This window comes from Lactuca saligna, chromosome 2 (genome assembly GCF_052625555.1).
Source record: "Lactuca saligna cultivar CGN05327 chromosome 2, ASM5262555v1, whole genome shotgun sequence".
Taxonomy (NCBI): Eukaryota; Viridiplantae; Streptophyta; class Magnoliopsida; order Asterales; family Asteraceae; genus Lactuca; species Lactuca saligna.
In genome coordinates, this window is record NC_136418.1 from 163,525,439 (window position 1) to 163,547,259 (window position 21,821).

Consider the following 21,821-nt stretch of genomic DNA (forward strand, 5'->3'; position numbering starts at 1 on the left):
AAATTCAATATGGACTTATCCAATTTTATCTAATTTAAAAAAATAATAAATCAAAACTAGGTTTATCAGACCCACATGTACTTTTACGTAATTTTGCTAATACAATTAACAAAAATCCATAAACACTTTACACCCGTATAAAAACGGGCCGTGGGCTAAATGATGAGTTTATGTATCATTAAGAAGGTCATTTTACCTACCATTTTTTTTTTCTAATAAGAGATATATAGAAATAAAAATTGTGATCCATCTTAATAAAATTTAGTTTTAGAAACAAAACATATTAATAAATCAAGATTTTTAAAGCTCACATTTTATATTTTAATAACCCAAATAAATAATCTATCCAAAATAGAGGTATACAAACATCACTTTTAACCAAAATAGTTTTGTTTTTCTTTTTAAACGGTCCAATTTTTAAATAGTTTTTTTAGGATCGGGTCCCAATTTAAAGAAGTTTAATTTTATTTTTTGCTTATACGATCTGATTCGACCCGGAACAGCAACTGGTGTGTATATATATATATATATATATATATATATATATATATATATATATATATATATATATATATATATATAAATTTTATATCGATATCATTTAAATAGTAAACCATATGGTTTTACGTTCTAGACTCGTCTATGTGAGCTATGACAATTTATAGTTAATGGAAACTTATGTATATAGTTAGTTTGACATCATTTTTGGAGCATAAAAAGAAAACAAATTCCTCTATTATTGCTCTTCCTTTCTATCACATGGGTTCTTGTTTTGGACAATTTATAGATGTTGGAAACCTTGTATGTTTTGTCGCCATTTTGGAGCACCAAAAAGAAATGGATCCCCCTCTTCTTGTTCTTTATTTTCATGTGATCACATGGGAAACATATTAAGTTTTATGCTTGATTAGATTGTCCTATTATAGAGAGAGTCTGGCACGCGATAAGTTTCTTTCTTAGATGCCTTGAAAGCCTCAATAGCTGTGTATTTATACATCATTTTTCAGCATACTTACTATTTGTATTCAATCTGGATAATTACGTTGGCTATTTTCAGTTGTGTATGATCTACATATATAGAATATAGTTATATTTCATATGCAATTATGCATAAACGTAAAAGCGTAGCTTCTCATTTTCGGAATCGGAGTCGGATCGGGTCATGTTCCGTTTCAAACAGGAGTTCGTTTTAAATAACTGAAAATCAAGAATCCTGAAGTGATCTCCCAAATGTCCATTCCCTGCCAATCCTTTTCTTCTTTACTTCCTGCTATTATCTCTTCTCGTACTCCGCCCGCCCAATTTCACTTCCGTATATACAACAAAAAGACCCGCCCGACTGTTTTTTCGACCCAACTCCGACATGGTCTTCCCCTCATCACTAAACGCAGAACAACAACCCACCATTGTTACTGCTCAAGTTCAACAATGCCACTTAAGGACCCCGCTTCGTCACCCCCTCAGGTTCCTTTGTATCATCAATAGTATGATTCTTTGTGCCCTTGATTAGTTTTGTTTTGTTTATTCTCATATGTCGGCATTCTGCCGTATGTTTTTATTTATTTATTTATTTTAAGGATACTTTATAACGAGTTCCAAGATAATCAAAAAGTAGTTTTAAATGGTATTCAAATATAATCCCAATTCACAATTTAAAGTAGTTGTAAAGGGGATTTAGATACAAAAAAGTACGAGTTCCTGCTTGAATAGTTTCAATCCGTGACTTGAAAAAGAAAAAGAGTTATATCCAAAGAAGGTGCTTCATCCTCATTGCTATTGACCATGTATCATGAATTGCAGGATAGCCTATCGTACTCTCGAGCGTACTGGGTCTCTACTTCAATAATTGCTTGGAATGTGGATGCTGTTGGTGGTTCGTGTTTTTTATACTCCAGTAGATCTGCTGCTCTATCTGTTACAGATAATGGAATTGAAGGTATGTGCTCTACCACAAACTGGGATTCTTATAAATCAATACGTAATCTTCAATGATTAGAATTTTACCATTGATAGGCTCCGACTTCAGTATTAAGCTCGAAAGGCATGATCAGAGGCTTCCAGAAAACGTAAGATAATTGTTTTTAGTAGAATCTGATTGATAACCTCATAGTGTATAATTATATAATTTTCCCACCATAATGTATCAAGTATTCCAGGCGAGAGATAAGTTTCCTCATATACAAGATTATAACGCTTTTAAGGTTCCCACAAGTTTGGATCCCAAGAGCATTCTTAAAGACCAACTAGCTGTTGCTTTCTTTGACTGTAAGTATTTATGTTGCCATTTCCCTTTTTGGCTCAAAGATTTAATTACAAACTTTGTGTCTTTGTGCAGCAAGTGGACAATGCATTAGTGTTACTGGTTTACAGCTACCTGGTGTTCTTGATGACATTTTCTCTTATTCGGGTCCTCTTGGTGCTATTTTTTTAAACGAAGTTGTCTCACTTCATCTTTGGGCTCCAACTGCTCAAGTATAACTTACTTTAATTATCAACTTTCTATCTTTTTTTTTTTTTGAAATATGTTAAAGTTGTTGATGGAAGTTCTCGGGTTCATAAAACAGGATGTACGTGCATTTATTTATAATGGACCCTTAGGCGGAGAACCACTTGAGATTGTCAATCTTAAGGAATCCAATGGTGTTTGGAGTGTAAATGGTCCAAGAAGTTGGGAGGGGTGTTATTATGTATATGAAGTATCTGTCTACCATCCGAGCACCTTGAAGATAGAAAAGTGTATTGCAAATGACCCTTATGCCAGAGGGTATGTCTGTAATTTTACAGCACCCTCATCTTGTGTTTTTGCTCATGTTGTTGTTGTTTTGGTAGGCTTTCAGGTGATGGGAAGCGGACTTTTTTAGTCAATCTTGATTCTGATGCTTTAAAACCTCAGAAATGGGATGATTTAGCAGACGAGAAACCTAATATTGCAGATTTTTCTGACATTAGTATCTATGAACTGCATGTTAGAGATTTTAGGTATGCCATATAGCATAACCCGTATTTTAGTATGTAAAATGACAAAATTGTCCTTGTTCTTGATCTAACATATGATTTCATACAGTGCTAATGACTCTACAGTAGATCCAGAAATTCGAGGAGGTTATCTTGCCTTCACTTCTCAAGTAGGTTTAATACAAACATAGTTGATCCTTTTTTATTAAAGATTTTAAATAATATAAAGTTCAAACATTATTTTGTTGAAGGACTCGGCTGGTGTACTTCATTTGAAAAAATTATCAGATGCTGGCCTCACACATGTTCATCTACTTCCAACTTTTCACTTTGGAGATGTTGATGATGAGAAGGAAAAATGGAAGTCTTTAGGTGAGAAAAACTCTTCATTTCCTTCTTTCTTATCATTCAGATTTTACAGTGTATGATTTTATGATTTGGATTGCAATGAAAAAGATTAGATATGGAGATGCTCAAATCTCTGCCACCAGATTCACCTCAGCAACAGGAGTACATCACAGCCATCCAAAATGAGGATGGATACAACTGGGGGTAATTCTAAATTTCTAATTCATGCTCTTTAATTCTTGATTCTAAAATTTGTTTTCTTCTAAAAATTTAAAATTTTGCTCTCACTTTTTTTTTTTTCAATAAAAAGTTATAATCCTGTTCTGTGGGGAGTCCCTAAAGGAAGCTATGCAACTAACCCCAATGGTTCATGTCGTATAATAGAGTTTCGGAAGATGGTTCAGGTTAATATTTATTCATCTTCATAATTTATAATTAGACTTTTAAAAGATTTATTGGACTTCATTTTCATGATGATGTAATCGAATGCAGGCACTTAATTTTATAGGTCTTCGTGTTGTGTTGGATGTTGTTTACAATCACTTACATGGAAGTGGTCCTGTAGGTGGCAACTCTGTGCTTGACAAGGTTGTTCATTTGATTCTCAAGCTCCATTTTTTTTTTTCTATTTTCAATTAAAAATGGTAATTTTGAATTGTTTCTAGATTGTTCCAGGTTATTACTTGAGAAGAAATGCAGATGGTTTCATTGAGAATAGCACATGTATGAATAACACTGCTAGTGAGCATTTTATGGTTGATCGTTTAATCATTGATGATCTATTAAACTGGGCAGTTAATTATAAGGTAAAAGTGAAATAATTTTTTTATCCATTGCAATTTTCACCTCTGATTCTATGTTTGCTATAATTATAAGTTTTGTGATTTTTACATACAGATTGATGGGTTCCGGTTTGATCTTATGGGTCATATGATGAAAAGCACAATGGTATGAGATTCTCACAAAACAAAAAACTTTTAATTGTTTTGTAACTTTTTTTTTTTTTCTTTTATCTAATTACAGATGAGGGCTAAAAGTGTGCTTAAAAACTTGTCAAAGGAAAATGATGGAGTAGATGGTTCTAGAATCTTCATGTAAGTATTGATAGTCTTTAAACTTTCATCATTTTACTTGCAACAAATTTTATTAAAAAATTGTATTGAATTTCTTGACTTTTTCAGATATGGTGAGGGTTGGGATTTTGGTGAAGTGGCGAATAATGGTAGAGGAGTAAATGCGTCACAATTTAATCTAGCAGGAACTGGAATTGGGAGGTATACCTTTTAATTTTGCATATTTTTATAGCTGGAGTGTTTATTTTTTATACAATAATATATGATGTTTTTATTAAATCTTTATTTCATTCAGCTTTAATGATCGAATTCGAGATGCATTGCTTGGTGGATCTCCATTTGGGCATCCTCTTCAACAAGGGTTCCTCACAGGATTATCTTTACAAGTAATGATTAATCCATCAATTTAGTTTATCTCCCAATTTGCAATCTTGTTATTTGTTTCACCAAAAAATTGTAACTTTTTCTTGATAATAATTTGTACAGCCAAATGGTCACGACCATGGTACTGAGGTTAATGCAGCACGCGTACTTGATGTATCAAAGGATCACATTCAGGTAAATAAATGAAAACTTTCCAAAAATAGAACTATTTCAATAGTATTATTATTATTTTAATTTTACTTTTTAGATTGGAATGGCTGCAAATTTGAAGGAGTTTGTGCTAACAAACTGTGATGGCCAAGAGGTAAACTATAGACTTCACATCTCACCTCAAATTTAAGCTTCCACTTTTAGCATCTCACATTTCAATTATTATCCATAATCTTAAATTTTATGATTTTTTAGGTTAAAGGATCTGAAATTTTAACGTATGGTGGAGATCCTGTTGCATACACTTTACAACCAATGGAAACAGTATGTTTTTTTTTTTTTTAAAGCATGTCTGACATCGAGGCCTTTTCATCTTTCATTTTCTATATTTTCACTTTTACAGATCAACTACGTGTCTGCTCATGACAATGAGACCCTGTTTGATATTATTAGTTTGAAGGCAGCAATGGAAATTTCCATTGATGAGAGGTGCAGGATAAACCATTTAGCTACAAGTATAATAGCGCTTTCCCAGGTTGAAATTTGTTTCTAGTATGAACATATTTGTTTATATCCATTTATCCCAAAAAGAATATTATTTTAAAAATTGTACATTATAACTAATATGACAAATTGTAGGGTGTTCCATTTTTCCACTGTGGAGATGAGATCCTGCGTTCCAAGTCTTTGGATCGTGACTCTTACAATTCTGGTGACTGGTTCAACAGGTATAAATTATAGGGTGTAATGGTGTGTTCCTATATATTTTAGAGTCTTAGACTTTATATGAAAATTAATTTAATATCTGTAAGTCATAATTTTCAGGTTAGATTTTAGCTACAACTCGAATAATTGGGGTGTTGGCCTTCCTCCGAAAGAGAAGAATGAAAAAAGCTGGCCAATGTAAGATTTTATGGTTTCATCTAAAATAACTTTGAATGAAACAAGTAGAGAAATATTCTTCCTTTGTTTTCTTGTTCAGAATTAAACCAAGATTGGCTTCCCCATCATTCAAGCCTCATAAAAACCACATATTATCTGCTCTTGGAAATTTCCAAAATTTGTTACGTATCAGATACTCTTCCATTCTCTTTCGTTTGAGGACTGCAAATGCTATCCAGGTCAGTATTTATATCTCAATGAATCTTTTGATTTTTTTAAAAACTTATATTTATTAGAAAATTGGATGCTGATAAAAACATAAATCATTCATTCATCCAGGAAAGAGTACGATTCCACAACACGGGTGGATCTCAGGTCCCTGGTGTCATAGTCATGAGCATTGAAGATGGCCATGAAGGAGTTCCAGGGTTGACTCAACTTGACCCAGAGTCAGTATTTTTTATTTTTCTTATTTGTATTTTAGTATTTGTTACCATTTAATGATCAAATCATGATTTTTTTTTTCTTCTTCTATAATAACAGATATGCATACATTGTGGTTGTTATCAATGCTTGCCCAACTGAAATCTCATTCACAAGCCCTGTGTTTCGAGGGAAACTTCTCCAATTGCATTCTGTGCAGGTATGTTTTGGAACATTGACATATGGGTCCTTTAAGTTTGACACCATGTGCAAGAACGATCCCTCGTCTTGTCTTTCTTTTTCTTATGATTTATGAATAAGAATAAAGCATTATTTTGCAATTGGTTTTTGGCGCAGATGATGTCAACTGACAATTTAGTGAAGAACTCAAATTATGATCCGTCAGCAGGATGCTTCAGGGTTCCTTCAAGGACAACTGCTGTGTTTGTTGAGCCTCGGAACATTCAAGAGTAGGAGTTGACTTTTGAGGTCAATCCTATGTTCTTTTTGAATCCAAAAGGATGTGTATATTGTTAACATATGTAACACCAATAAAAAGTTTATTCCTATTGTTTGTTATATAAACTTTGAATCAATCATAGAATTTCTGTTGTAGTGATTCATGAGGAGGTGCATAGTCAAGATGTAGAGCACAAGTGAGACATGCAGGCCAAGATAAATAAGGATCTGTGATTGATTTGTTAGAGTTTTATGATAATACTAATATTTAATGTGGTGGAAGTCAGCTCCTGCTTAGTTGTGTGCATTGCTGAATATATATATATATATATATATATATATATATATATATATATATATATATATATATATATATATATATATATATATATATATATATATATATATATATATATATATATATATATATATATATATATATATATATATATATATATATATATTCTTAAAGGAAAAGAACACAAGCCTTCCATCCATAAATAATTGCAACAATTCCCAAGTAAACCTAAAAAAATTTAAAATTAATCAATTGATGATTTCACACATATTCTGCTTGACCTATTATACGCCTTTTGCGTATTCTGTGAAATGTGTTGCCTTTTAATTAGTTGCAACACCCATGTCATGTTGAGTTGCTTGGAAGCATCTCTCTCCCTCTCTTATTATATATTTATGTATATGTATAAACACACCCACACAAACACTCAAACACAAGTAGTGGGAGTGGAGTACAGGGAAAAATAAATAATAAACCAAGATGCATATCGGTGTAAGAAATAGGCTGTATTTTTTGCCATTTACTTGCTCACTATCTCTTTCAATATATATATATATATATATATATATATATATATATATATATATATATATATATATATATATATATATATATATATATATATATATATATATATATATATATATAAAGAGAGAGAAGTTCAATAGCGAACTTTAAAAATGAGAGCGAACCAACAAACTTTTCCTAAATTCATTTGATTTGTCAATTATACTCAAAATCTTACCGAAAACCACAACAACCTCCGACTTCTACATAAACGAACAACATACATAACGATTACAGTTCATATTCAAAGATTTGTGATGAAATTTGGTTAATTCGCAGTAAATGTGAAACTAAAAAAAGGGAAAAAAAATAATACTTGAATCAAATGCATGTTTTTTTTGTATGTCTTTTTATTTATTGGGTTTGATTAATTTTTGCAGGAAAGCATACACATTAAAGAAGTTTTGGAGAATTTAAGATGTGCAAAAGAGGGTCTAACATTTTTTTTTTTTTTCAAAAGCTCTGCTATTGTTGATGCAAAGAAATAGAAAAAAAAAAAAAACAATGCATTTGATTGATGCATAAGATTTTTTCAAAAGTTTACCTGAAAAAAACATTACAACATTTATATGCACGTGAGAAAAGAATTATTGTGATTTGGGATGATTATTTACAAAGACATAATCATAACATCTGAAGTTGCTCCGTTCATATAACACCGTAAATTTTCAAACAAAATTTTTATTTTAAAAACACATAAAACTCAATGTCACTATTCTAAAAAACGCAATGTATCATATGTCAAAAACACAAATCAACAAAACAACTGATAGTATCCCAGAATCCTCAAACATAGTCTCGAACAGGTGTGTACAAGCAAGCCGATGCCTTCTCGTGATCCTGAGAAGTACATGAAACACATAACACACAACATGGTAAGCACGAAACTTTGTGAGTTCCCCAAAATACTACATACACAAACAATAAGCCTCTCATGGCTATAGCTCGACATTAACCCTCCGATCATGCGTCTTGGTGAGGACCCTCCGGTCTCACGGCTCGGTGTGGACCCTTCGATCATGTGTCTCAGTGAGGACCCTCTGGTCTCACAGCTCGGGTTGGACCCTCCAGTCCTGTATCTCAGTGAAGACCCTCTGGTCTCACAACTCGGTTTGGACCCGCCGGTCCTATCTCAGTAAAGCACAGAATAATATAACATATATCACAAAGACAAAATGCATAATATCACATAACTAAATATAAGCACATAGGACCCTTTGGTCGATAACTCAAATAAGACCCTCCGGTCACACAATATTACTACTCATGTAAGTATGGTGAGAACACTCACCTCGTAAGTAAAGCAAATATGTCTCGTACTCGAACCACCAGTCTAGCCTCCGCTTAACATATATCGTAATTAACTCTAATTAATAAATGACCCCTATAGATGTTAGGCTAAACCCACTACAAATTTTCAGAAGATTTACCCTTCCAAGGTCTCTAAAGTCCACAGTTTGACCAAACCCTAAAAGTCAACAAAAGTCAATAGTGAGCGCGTATGTTGGGCGTACAACCCTTTAAACTGGGCGTACTACTTTGCCATGCATGCATCGAGAATCTTCGACACTATGATGCGTGTATCTGGGAGTATGCTCAGCATACCTCCCATACTTGCTTTTCCCACTCTCCTGGTCTTAATCCGTTAAGAAAGTAGCCATAATCTCAGATCTGGACTCACTAAGGGCTAATACTCCATAAATTTCGTGACTTTAAGCCTTTGCATAGCTGAGAAAGTCTAAAAGCCATAAACTCTCACTCCTTACTCACAAAAGTGCTCATATATCATGCATGGGGAGATCTTGACGTCCAAGATCCCATTTTTATGAGTCCACTCCACTAAAGACACTTAAAGGGACAAGTATTAGGCTACGGAGTTCAATAAACTCATAAAGCTTCAAGCTTTGGGACATAAACCCTAAAATGAACCATAATATGCAAAAATCAAAATAATGAGAAAGCTTTGAGCTTGATTCTTTCAAATCATGCACTAACCATAGGGAAACTTAGATACAAAGCTTGGACTCCAATTATACTCTCTTCAAAGCTCCTTCTTCACTCTAAGAATCCCACAAGAACACTCAAAAGCTTAAAATGGCCGCTCAAGCTAAGAGAATGGAAATTAGGGTTTTGAGGGGAGTTGATGATTGGAAATGGTGGCCAGAAATGAGGCCATCATGTTCTTTAAATAGTAGCGGTGAGCAAACCCAAACCAAGACACCGAGAAACCGACGAAACTGAAACTGAAACCGAAAAAACTAAAACTGACGGTTAGGGTTTGAATTTTTTAAAAACCGAAAAATTGGGTTCGGTTTAGGTTTTTACCCAAAAAAACGACCCATCCAACCCGAGAAACCGACCGATACTTAAAACTGAAAAACCGCCCCAAGAAATCGACCCATTCAACCCGAGAAATCGATCCATACTTGATTGTGTTTTGGTTGGAATAGACTATTGCGGGCTTTGGCTGCAACTTGTAATAGACTATTTGTTGTAAGACTCATTTTTTTGAAGTATTTAACTTAAATTTGGTGTTTTTTTTTGAAGTATTTAACTTGTTGCTTCATTTATGGAAAACAGGTTAAAGCCCAAAACCCATGGGTTTAAACCCATAACCTGTGAGTGTATGGGTTGAACCCAAGAAAATGAAAAACCGCCTAAACCGATCTCAGAACCCGAGAAACCGAACCGACCAGAAACCGATCCTATTGGGTTCTGAAAACCAGAAACCGGCCATTTATGGGTTGGGTCCAAAACCGACCCAAACCGACCCATGCACAGCCCTATAGGGACACACCCCACAATTAGGGTTTTCACTTTGATCCTAGTACGCCCAGCGTATAACGTACCAGGTGGTTTCCGCATCCAAAACACGCACATGAGTACGCTAAGCGTACATATGCATACGCCATGCATACTCAACTACCACCTTTTCTCAAATAAATGGCCAAACTTGACAAATACAATAAATTAAGGGCTGTTGAGATATACCTGATCTCGGGATGTTACAATTTTCTCCCACTAGAATCAGACTTCACCCTTGAAGTCATATTCTGGAAATAACTTTGGGTACTGCTCCAGCATCTCGGACCCCGACTTCTAAGTCCACTTGGATCGCTTCTGATGTTGCCACTGAACCTGAACCAAGGGTACCTCTTTATTCCTCAAGGCCTTCACCTTCCTATCCAAGATCGATATCGGCCTTTCAATGTAGTTCATGCTTTCATCAACCTGAATGTCCTCTAAAGGGACCATTATCATCTCATCGGCTACACACTTCCTCAGTTGGTATATGTGGAAGGTGTTATGAATCTGGCTCAACTCTGCAGGCAGCTCCAACCGGTAAGCTACTTTACCCACTCGGACGATCACCCTTAAAGGACCAATGTATCTAGGTCCCAGCTTGCCCCTTTTCCTGAATCGAAGCACCCCTTTCCATGGGGATACCTTTAGGAGGATAAAATCTCCGACCTGAAACTCTAGCTTTGAACGATGCCGATCGGCGTAACCATTCTGACGACTCTAGGCCGTCAATAACCTCTATTTGACCTGCTGGATCTGCTATGTTGTCTTGAGCATTATCTCAGTGCCCCCATCACTCTTAGCCCTACCTCTCCCAAACAAATAGGAGTCCGACACCTCCTCTCATATAAGAGCTCAAAGGGAGGCATACCAATATTGGAATGATGGTTGTTGTTGTATGAAAACTCAGCCAAGGGTAAGTAAGTGTCCCAACATTCACCGAAGTCCATAACATATGCACGTATCATGTCCTCGAGCGTCTGAATCGTCCACTCGCTCTGCTCGTCTGTCTGTGGGTGATATACGGTACTGAAGTACAACCGGGTACCCAAATCCTCATAAAATTTCTTCCAGAACCTGGAAGTAAAACGCACATCTCGATCTGACACTACAGATGTTGGCACCCCATGTCGTGCTACCACCTCTCGAATGTAGACCTCGACCAATTTCTCCGCAAAAGAGCTCTCACTGATAGCCAGAAAGTGAGCACTCTTCGTAAACCGGTATACAATCACCCATATCGTATCGACACCTCGCACGGTCCTCAGTAACTTGGTCATAAAATTCATGGAAATCTACTCCCACTTCCACAAGAAAATCTCTAAAGGCTGCAACGGGCAATGTGGACATTGGTGCTCCGCCTTGACCTAACAACAGGTCAAGCATCTCTCGACTACACATGTCATATCTCTCTTCATGTAAGGCCACCAATAATCCCTCTTCAAATACAAATACATCTTGGTGGGCCCCGGAAGGATCGAGAATCTCGACTTATGGGTCTCCTCCATCAAAATACGTCGAGCTCCACCCATATATGGCACCCATATCCACCCACGGAAGCTCATAAGCCCCCGACTATCCGTCTCAAACTCAAAAATATGCCTGATCACCCGCTCTCTCTTATAGTTCTCTGGTCTCACGGCCACCACCTGGGCCTCTCGGATGGTATCCAAGACTGGAGTCATCACCGTCATCCTCATGCATACGTCTCGGATCGGAGCACTCACTGCTCTACAACTCAGGGCACCGGCTACCACATTAGCCTTGTCGGGGTGATACAAAATCTCGCAGTCATAGTCTTTCACTACATCCAACCACCTCCTCTGTCTCATATTCAGGTTGGGCTGATCCATAAGGTACTTCAGGCTCTTATGGTCCGTGTATATTATACACCGGACACCATAGAGATAGTGGCGCCATATCTTAAGGGTGAACACCACCGCCCCCAAATCCAAATCGTGGGTGGGATACCTCGTCTCTTGAGGCTTCAACTGCCTCGATGCATATGCTATCACGTGTCCCCTATGCATCAACACAGTACCCATCCCTGATATAGATGCATCACAGTAAACTACAAAGTCCTCCACTCCCTCGGGAAGGGCTAACACTGGAGCTTTGCACAATCTCTTGCGAAGAGTCTTGAATGAGGTCTGCTGCTCGGGCCCCCAAGCAAAAGTAACACCCTTCCTGGTCAATCTGGTAAGAGGAACGACAATTCTAAAGAAACCCCTGATAAATCTCCGGTAGTAGCCTGCCAGGCCAAGAAAACTCCTGATCTCGGATGGGGACCTCGGCACATCCCATCGCATAACTGCATCAATCTTGACCGGATCGACCAAATCTCATTCTGCTAAAATAAACATGTATATAGAAGTGTACATGAACATGTCATTTTCATGCAAACGACATGTTTTATGGTATGAATCATTTGATACACGAACATTGGTTGTTTAATGTTTTATAGAAATTGATTTTATGCTTATGATTAACCAACATGTAATCTCTTTCATTTCTGGCCATATCAAAACTACTAATTTCACTTATAGATCCTTCAACAAATAGGGCTTCAAACGAACCAATGAGATTTTTTTTATTGTTGCTTGAATTTTAGTGTCACGTAAGTAAAAAAAATGGTTAAGTTTAAAATTTTAGAAATTAAAAGCAACATAATAATAAAAAGAAAAAAACTATACATACTCGTCAATTAAAATCATTTCCATGTTGTTGAACATGTTAGTGTTGTTTTTGTAAGTTTGTTTCCAAAGCAATAGTACCTGAACACGAATGTTCCAGGTTTCCTTGGATGCAACAACGTCAACAACCTTATTAAAGATGATCTCATCGCAATTGTTTTGTGTCATGTGTGTAAAATGAAAGAGAAAACAATTAGAATTAGAAAGAACTTTTATATGAAATAAAAGGGATGTATAGAATGTATTTATCTATAAAGAGGTATGATTTATAAAAAAATATGAAAGCTATTATAGATGTCAACAAAATTGTTTATATACTTAGTTTCAAAGGATGCATAAATAGATTATATATTATTTCCTATTAAATCAACCTAAAACTGTAATAAGGTCATACCAAAATATTTTAAAATCATACCAAAATTAATCGGATTCTTATGACATAATAATTAAAAAAATCATAATCATCTCTGATATATAAAATAACATTTCCGTAATTAGTGTCAATTCCAAAGATAGTTGATTTATGTTTTGTTAAAGGTACGTTATCTATTTTTCTGTTTATTTGACAAGTTTTAGAAAAGTAGTTAAACTGTTTCATGTAATTTGTGACAAAGAAAATCGAAATATATGAATACATATATTTGATATAGGAACAAAAAAAATCGAAAAAATATAAAAAGCGAAAGAAGGTATTGACCTTCTAATGCATAATAACGAATGTTTGAAGAGGAGAATGATGACGGAAGTTATCAGCAATGAGAATGATGTTGTGGTAGAAGGTTTAAAAAAAAGCAACGATTGAAAATAAGTGTGAGTTGTGGATTCAAGTATGAATCATATATGTATGTGATCATTTGAATATGATTTTTTGGTATTAATAGTTTCCTAATAAAAATGAGTTATATTAATGGTTTACTAATATAAACAAATTTATATTAATGGTTGATATTAATGCCTTAATTGAAATGGTTTATTAATAATATGTTATTAAAGTTGACTATATTAAAACCTTTAGGGTTTTTATCATAAAAGCCCTCAATTTTACACAAAAAAAAACGGTTATGCCCAAAGTCGTTTTCTTTTGCCATAGATGCCTCAAATACCGGAAAATTGGTTCGATTTTGCCGTTTACCTTGATTTTACCTTCTAGGGCCAGTCACCTTTGTCATAGAAGCCCTTATATACACTTATCACCTCCACCACCACCCTTTTCCACCATCACTACCCTTTGCCACCAGCACCACCATCAGCCATACACAAACCACCACCACCACTACCGTCCATCATCCACTATCACCACCACTACCATCCATCATCCACCACCACCCAACGCCATCATTATCCCTCCATCACAGAAACCCATCATCTTCTCCACTTAAACACACATGGTTTCTTAACTGAAACACAAACATACACACACATTCAAACAAGAATTCATAACTCAAAGAAGATTTTCAGAACAACTCAAACAAGGAAATGACTTCAGATTCAGAACTAAAGACAATTCAGAACTCAAACACAATTCAGAACTCAAACAAGAAGAATTCAAACACAATTTTGTTTGGAGTTTTTACAGTCTGAAAATTGGAGCCATCGGCGATTTGGAACTCAAGTGGGAAAACAATATTGTTTATTGGAGAAGTATAGCAACCCCAAATCAATCGGATCTTCGAGTTGTTCTTCTTTCTAATGGTGCCTTCCAACTGTTCGACAGAATGTCAAGCCCAGTCTGGTCGGAATTTGTGTGTTTAACGAATCAAGCATTCCAGTATGCAAATGCTCGTATTCTCTGTCCTCTGTTCCTTCTTCCAAATGCTTGCTTCCATATCAACAAACCTGCAAATCCGGTTCTTCAATCATAAGCTCGATCATACCTCATTATGCGCTATTTATCCACCTAACGAGATTTTGGAAAGAAGATGTTTTTGTTCTTGAAACGAAATTTTGGAAACACAATTCAAAACTCAAACAAGAAGAATTCAAACAAAATTTGGGTTTGTTCTTGGAAAACACATACACACACATTAAAAGCAACATGAATCTGGGTTAGAGACACACCAAGCCTTCTTCAATTGAATTCAGAACTCAAAGAATTCCGCACGCAAACATACATATACATTCAATCGAGCATCAAGCCCCATCTATTATTGGTGAACAAAATTAGAAGAGGAAGAAGAACCTTCAATCGATTTTGGAGAGTTAGCGAGCTGCAATTTTTTTCTTGTTTCTTTGGATCCTGTCGATCGAAGAAGCAGACGGTGGTGAAGGGAAAAATCGAAGATGGTGGTGAAGGTAAAGAGGGTGTTGAGAAGAAGACCAGGTGGGCTACCGGCCATAGAAGGTAAAATCAGGGTAAAGGGCAAAATCGAACCAATTTTCCGGTATTTGAGGCATCTGTGGCAAAAAAAAAAAAAAAAAAAAAAAAAACGACTTTGGGCATAACGGTTTTTTTTTTTTGTTTGTTTAAAATTGGGGGCTTTTATGACAAAAACCCAAACCTTTATTACCGGAAATTCAAGATTTAAAATATGAAAAACTTTTATTGAAATTAAATACATTCCATTTCAACGGATGTAAGTTAATTTTTTTGAGAATTGGAAAACATTTATTGAAATTAAATACATTCGATTTGAATAAGATGATTTCAGCAATTTGATATAATGGTGGAAAACATAGAATTGAAATACAATTAAGGGTCCAAATTATTTAAGATGATGTAATAAAATTTCTTTTATATATATATATATATATATATATATATATATATATATATATATATATATATATATATATATATATATATGTGTGTGTGTGTGTTTTGACAGAGTAGGGCACACAGAGGATGACACAACAGTGAGTGAAGGAGAGATTCTAGGGGGTTGGAAGAAAAGCAAGGCAAGCCATTACTTCACCACCACTCCCTAATCCCATGACATTGCTAGCCTGTTTACACGGAATCTCCGTTTCTTTAATTATTTTTTAACAATTTTTATTCTATATTTATTTAACATAATCTAATAATATGGTTTATCAATAAGTTAAGTCTTAACAATTTACACAGAATGAAATGTGAAGTAAAATTGGAATTGATAGCCAAATATATTCCAGCCATCCCTGGTCGTGCGAATGAAGGATTTATAAAGTTAATTTATAAATTGATTTTGGAAGGTTTTTTTTTTTTTTTTCTATACTTTCATTTTACATGCTTTACATAAGCATGCATCTGTTAATTTGTGTATAATACTAAAAAAAATACAGTTGATTATAATAATATTTTATAATTTTTAAACAGTTAAGATAATTAAAATTATTGTAAGGGTAGAGTGTTATCTTTATAAAGTGTATCCTTGAGTGCAACATGGAAACTGTCACTGAAAGAGGAAGAAACAACCATCATTATATCATTTGTTATTCAAATTAATAATAAGTTATTCGGTAATCTTTTTTTCATTATTTTAAAAAATAACGTAAAAGTCTTTATTGAAATCTATGCTATCTAATTAAATAAACACTTGCATATATTATAAACCATTTCACGACCACATCATATAAGCATTTTATAACTTCTGAAGCCTAGAGTACAACCTTGAACCCACCCAATCATTTGCTTCTACTTCACTAAATGTGTTTTCTCAATAATGTAAATTCTTTTTCAAACTTTAAATACCCATTATTACCTCAAAATTTTCAGGAACTAATTACTCCAACTCTCAAAATTTTATATGTTAATATAAATACTTGATGAATTATTTAAATATGTTAGAAGGACTAATTCACTTATATTGGGACAGTTGCATTTATTTTGAAATGATATAAATTATTTTTTGTTGCAAGAAAATCATGATAGCTATTTTACACAATAACAAAGATGTCGAGCAAGAAAATGTCAAAGAAGAAAATGCCATCTCACCCGGCCTCATTAAAAGATGAATCGAGATTAATTTGGTTCCCGATCTAGCTTGCAATGCTTTATGAGTCGCTTTTAATCAACGATGCAGGTTGATAAAATTGTTGAAACTGATGATGAAGCCATGGGTTTAGAGTTATTAACATTAAAAGATGAAAAAATATGCAGTTTTGTAAACAAATTAAGGCGTTAGAGCCTAAACGGTTATAGTAAATTGATTATAACACAGATAAATTTATTTAACTATTTATAGTGCTCATAATTGATAAACAATGCTTGGCAGTGACAGTTTGTTTCAAAGATTAGGGACGGATGCATGGTTTTGATGATTAACAATGGATCTACACGGATTCTTTATCCAAGGAAAGTTGTCGCTGACTAACTGTTTTATACATTTGTAAACTACAAGAAATATTGACTGGAAACCTATGTAAGGATAGAGTAAAACATAAATAAGTATTTGAGACCCATTGATAACCTTTGAAAAATGTTTACGGATGATGGTAGTAAGTTTATAAAAAGTAAAGGTTTATATGTGGCTAATATTGCATTACACTAGTCTGTAAACGAACTGAACTTTCAACGAACGTTCGTGAACTGTTAGACGGGAATTCGTTTATGTTGTTTATTTAGTTGATGAACGAACATTAATACAAATTCTCGTTTGTTTAATTAAATGAACAATGATCTTGTTCGTTCAAATATGTTCATGAACGTTCGTTTAAGTTCATTTTATGTTCATATATGTTTGATTACATTACTATAATATATGTTTGTTTATGTTTATATATGTTCAATTGTGTTTGTTTATCTTCGTTCGTTTATGTTTTTTATGTTCGTTTAGCATGTTTAATTACAAGCATAAATGAACGCACTTGAATAATGTAATTTGCTAAACGAACGAACATGAACAAGAAAAGTTGTTATTTTATTCGTTCGTGTTTGTTAATTTGTTTGACTAACTTAAACGAACGAATATGAACAACCTGCGTTCGAGTTCATTCGGTTTATTTACGGTTCTAATTATACCGTATGACAAAGATGGTGTTATGAACGTCAAAATGAGGTCCAACATTCTCAGTTTCTTGAATTTTTATTTTTTGGTTTTGGTTTTTCCAGTTTTGGGTCGGTTCGGTTCAGTTTCAAAACCGATCTCATCCCAACCGAATCGGAAACGAATATGTAAATCGGTTCATTTCTCGGTTCCTTGAATTTCTATTTTCCGGTTTCGTTTTTTCAATTCCGAGTAGTACCGATCTAATCCTTATTATACATGCTCTTTGACATTTTTTTTTTTGTAAAATTTTACTCTATAATATTATCCGGATATAAAACATCGTACATGGCTTGAGTCGTTTAGGGGACCCAAATATGTTTTACGTACATTAGTATTAAAAATTGATTAGTGACGAATTACCGACAGATTGGTCAACGATATTTTTTGTTTTAATTAATTTTATAACAATTATAAACTTGTCAATGATTTTTTCTTATATAAATTGCCATGGCTATAAAGTAGATAAATATTTTTTTATGTAATTTGTATTGTTGAAATACTAAGGTTCTATGGACGTTTAAATACACAAATACTTAATAAATGAATGTCATTTTCCATTAAGTATGGTATCATAAATATCATTCGTTTTCAAAATTAACTACACCGTTGTAATCATATCTACGGTTTTAACTACATTTGCGTAAACAGTAAACTGGTATATTTTTTTAATTCAATGTACTATTCAAATGCAATTTGTATAAAATCAATATTTTTACTAAACATGTTTAGTATTATGATAATGTAGTTCAAGTTCATCTATTTTTATATTTCTTTTGTATGTTTATCAAAATCATTTTCTGCAATAAATTAATCTTGATCATAAAAGGCCACTTCTGGAGTGATAATATATAATCCTTGGTTGGAATGGATCATTCATGAGATCATATGATCATTCTACATGCATCCAACAAGCACAAGTGAGTATGCTAATAAGTCTGTATGTCAAATGAATAATTGAGGTAATGGTTGGTTGTGTGAGGCACGTAAAAGGACCAAAAAGCACCAAATGGGGCGTGTATGTAAGTTTTAGGCCAAGCAAAGAATCACTTTAACATGGGGTTCCCTCCATCACCTCCTCCCCACTCCTTCAAACACCGAGTTTTAAATTCATAACGATTAATATAAAAAGCTCAAATTAAAAGGGTGATTTTTTTTTTTTTGGCTCCCTACCTATAAAGGTGAAGGATTTTAACTCAAAATCTTTATGTTATTTTCAATAGTTAAGTGTAAGTCATAGCCATCATTTGACGGTCGTTAAATGGACCCGTCGATGACAAAATTGGTTCATATTATTTGACATCTCTTACTATCATTAAAACACATTAATGTTGCTTTAACCGAAAGTGATGGTGATTGGGCTATTGAACACATGTAACAGAAGAATAGTTATTTTTTATAAAATAACCATTAATGATCGACACATGTTTCAAAATAACCACTGAAATTTCATTTCCTTAAAAACAACAATTAACCATTCCAATTATATACACTAGGCGTATACCTGCAACGAAACTAATATAACGTGATAAGATATTCGGCTAGCATCTAAAAAGAGACTGATATAGAAAATATTATATACATATGACTTTTAATTAATTATTTTTTTGAAGCAATACAAAATAAACAATCATATACAACATATTTAATTAAATATTAACCACATCACATTATAATAAGTATCGATCTAATTTACATTAACGATTCACCTTCAAACAAATTGTTTTATTTAAATATGACCAATCAAATTAATTCTAATATCTTACTAATTTGTATAAAGTAATGCATATTGTGAGTTAGATTTTTTAGAGTTAATGAACTTAGATTTATATGCACATAATAATATGTTTTAAATGTATAAATAATTTTTTGTCAATACATATATCTGAATAAAATAAAAACATAATCATACCATATATTTTGGTTATTTGACATAATATAGCATCTTACATTAATATTTATTTACAAATTATTTTATTTGACCCATAATTATAATTTATCATAGATTGATTGTCAAATCAATATTAATGACTTTATTTTATTAATACATACAAAAAGTTAGAACTAAATTTGATAAATAGTCAAAGTGTGTTATTTATATAAGAAATAAATTACATAAAACAAAGAATTATTTAAATAAGAAGTAAATTACATAAAACAATAATCAATGTGATCTTATTAATATTTGATAGAAAGTTGGAACTAAAATTAATAAATAATCATTTACATAAGAAATACATAATATAAAACAAAACATTTTATATAATATCTAGTTATATTTTTAGTAGACAAATCTTATTTAAAGCTTGTTTTATCATAGATTGATTGTAAAATCAATATTAATGATTTGATTTTTTTTTGAACCAGCAAATACATATTTCTCCTAAACTAACACCTAATTCTATTTATGTCCACGACGGGACTAGAATCCTCGACCTCGAAGAGGGAGAGCACCACCTGATACCGCTAGGCTATAAGCCATTTATTAATGACTTGATCTTAATAATACTTGACAAAAAAATGGAACAAAATTTAAGAAATAGTAAAAGTGTGTTATTTACATAAGAAATGCATTGAAGAAAACAAATTTGGACTGGATCATAATAATAATTGACAAAAAATTAAAGCTAAAATTGAGAGAATTATTTACATAAGAATAAAGCTATGTTTAAAGCTATGTTTTATCATAGATTGATTGTAAAATCAATATTAATGATTTGATCTTTTTTTTTGAACCAGCAAATACATATATCTCTTAAACTAACACCTAATTCCACTTATGTCCACGACGGATTAGAACCCTCGACCTCAAAGAGGGAGGGCACCACCTGATACCGCTAGGCTAGAAACCATTTATTAATGACTTGATCTTAATAATACTTGACAAAAAAATGGAACAAAATTTAAGAAATAGTAAAAGTGTAACAGCCGGAGTTTGGGTATGTAATTTTATTATTTTGAATTATTATTTTATTGGGGGAACTTGACGAGATGGTGCCTCAACTCGTCGAGTAGAGTCTTATTTGTTGACGCGGTTTTGCGATCGGACTCGACGAGTTGGGTATCTGACTCACCGAGTCGGTGTTGATTATTAAAACTCTAATCCCCGGGTTTGGGAGGCTATTTAAAGACCTTTATGGCCTTCATTTGCGGACACCTTGTTCCAGATAAACCCTAAAGAGTTGAGATAGTGAGTTTGAGGGAAAGAGGAGGCTATTTCTTCATCTTTTGTGTGGTTTTGCTTGAAGGAAGGAAGGAGCACAAATCTAGAGTGTGAAGGGGACTGGATCTAAGCTAATCATCTAGTGATATCATCTTTGGAGGTATAATCCCTTCCATTTCGTGTTATATTGATGGATTTCTTGATTTTAGGGTTTTTAACCTCATTTTATGAAAGATCTAGTGAGTATGAGGTCCTCTTTGGGATTATGACATCAGATCTGGACCATGAGAGGTCCCTAGAGTCATTACCTTCCAGCTTTTTGCAAGCAAATGAGATGTTAGAGACTAGGTTGCCATTTTTAGAGTTATTTCACCATTTTTGGCCTCGTATGGGTTGCATGCACGTAAAGGTTGCACCTTTACGTGACTTTTGGTATTGGAGGGATAGATCTATGGGTTGGTCAAGCAAATCTGACCTCAGGAGGTTGTTTGAGCAAGTTCATGGAAGAAACTCGTCGAGTCCATATGTAGACTCGACGATTCGGATCAGGTTGCCCCGGGATCTGAATACAGTAGAGACCCGATGAGTGGAGGGATGACTCAGTGAGTCGAGTGTGGCTTGGAAAGGGAAGAGTCTGTGGGGAAGCTGGGACTCGCCGAGTCG

The 21,821-nt window shown here is 33.8% G+C and overlaps 1 protein-coding gene across 2 annotated transcripts; it reads left to right on the forward strand.

Annotated features, from left to right (window-relative positions):
- The first annotated feature begins 923 nt into the window (after nt 1-923).
- Nucleotides 924-6,956, forward strand: LDA (limit dextrinase). 2 transcript variants are annotated; one of them, XM_078981348.1, is made up of 28 exons: nt 924-1,464; nt 1,801-1,936; nt 2,014-2,066; nt 2,157-2,265; nt 2,336-2,472; nt 2,565-2,764; nt 2,830-2,979; nt 3,065-3,125; nt 3,207-3,327; nt 3,417-3,507; nt 3,614-3,707; nt 3,796-3,891; nt 3,969-4,109; nt 4,201-4,251; nt 4,327-4,397; nt 4,485-4,577; nt 4,672-4,762; nt 4,863-4,934; nt 5,008-5,064; nt 5,166-5,234; nt 5,314-5,445; nt 5,550-5,638; nt 5,736-5,813; nt 5,893-6,031; nt 6,132-6,241; nt 6,336-6,435; nt 6,573-6,704; nt 6,832-6,956. In XM_078981348.1, exons 1-27 carry the CDS (start codon nt 1,231-1,233, stop codon nt 6,687-6,689), a joined length of 2,892 nt encoding a protein of 963 aa, XP_078837474.1. In that variant the 5' UTR covers nt 924-1,230; the 3' UTR covers nt 6,690-6,704; nt 6,832-6,956. The 2 variants fall into 2 exon arrangements, with proteins under 2 accessions (XP_078837474.1, XP_078837473.1); XM_078981347.1 differs by having other exon boundaries at nt 928-1,464; nt 6,573-6,956.
- The last annotated feature ends 14,865 nt before the right edge of the window (nt 6,957-21,821 follow it).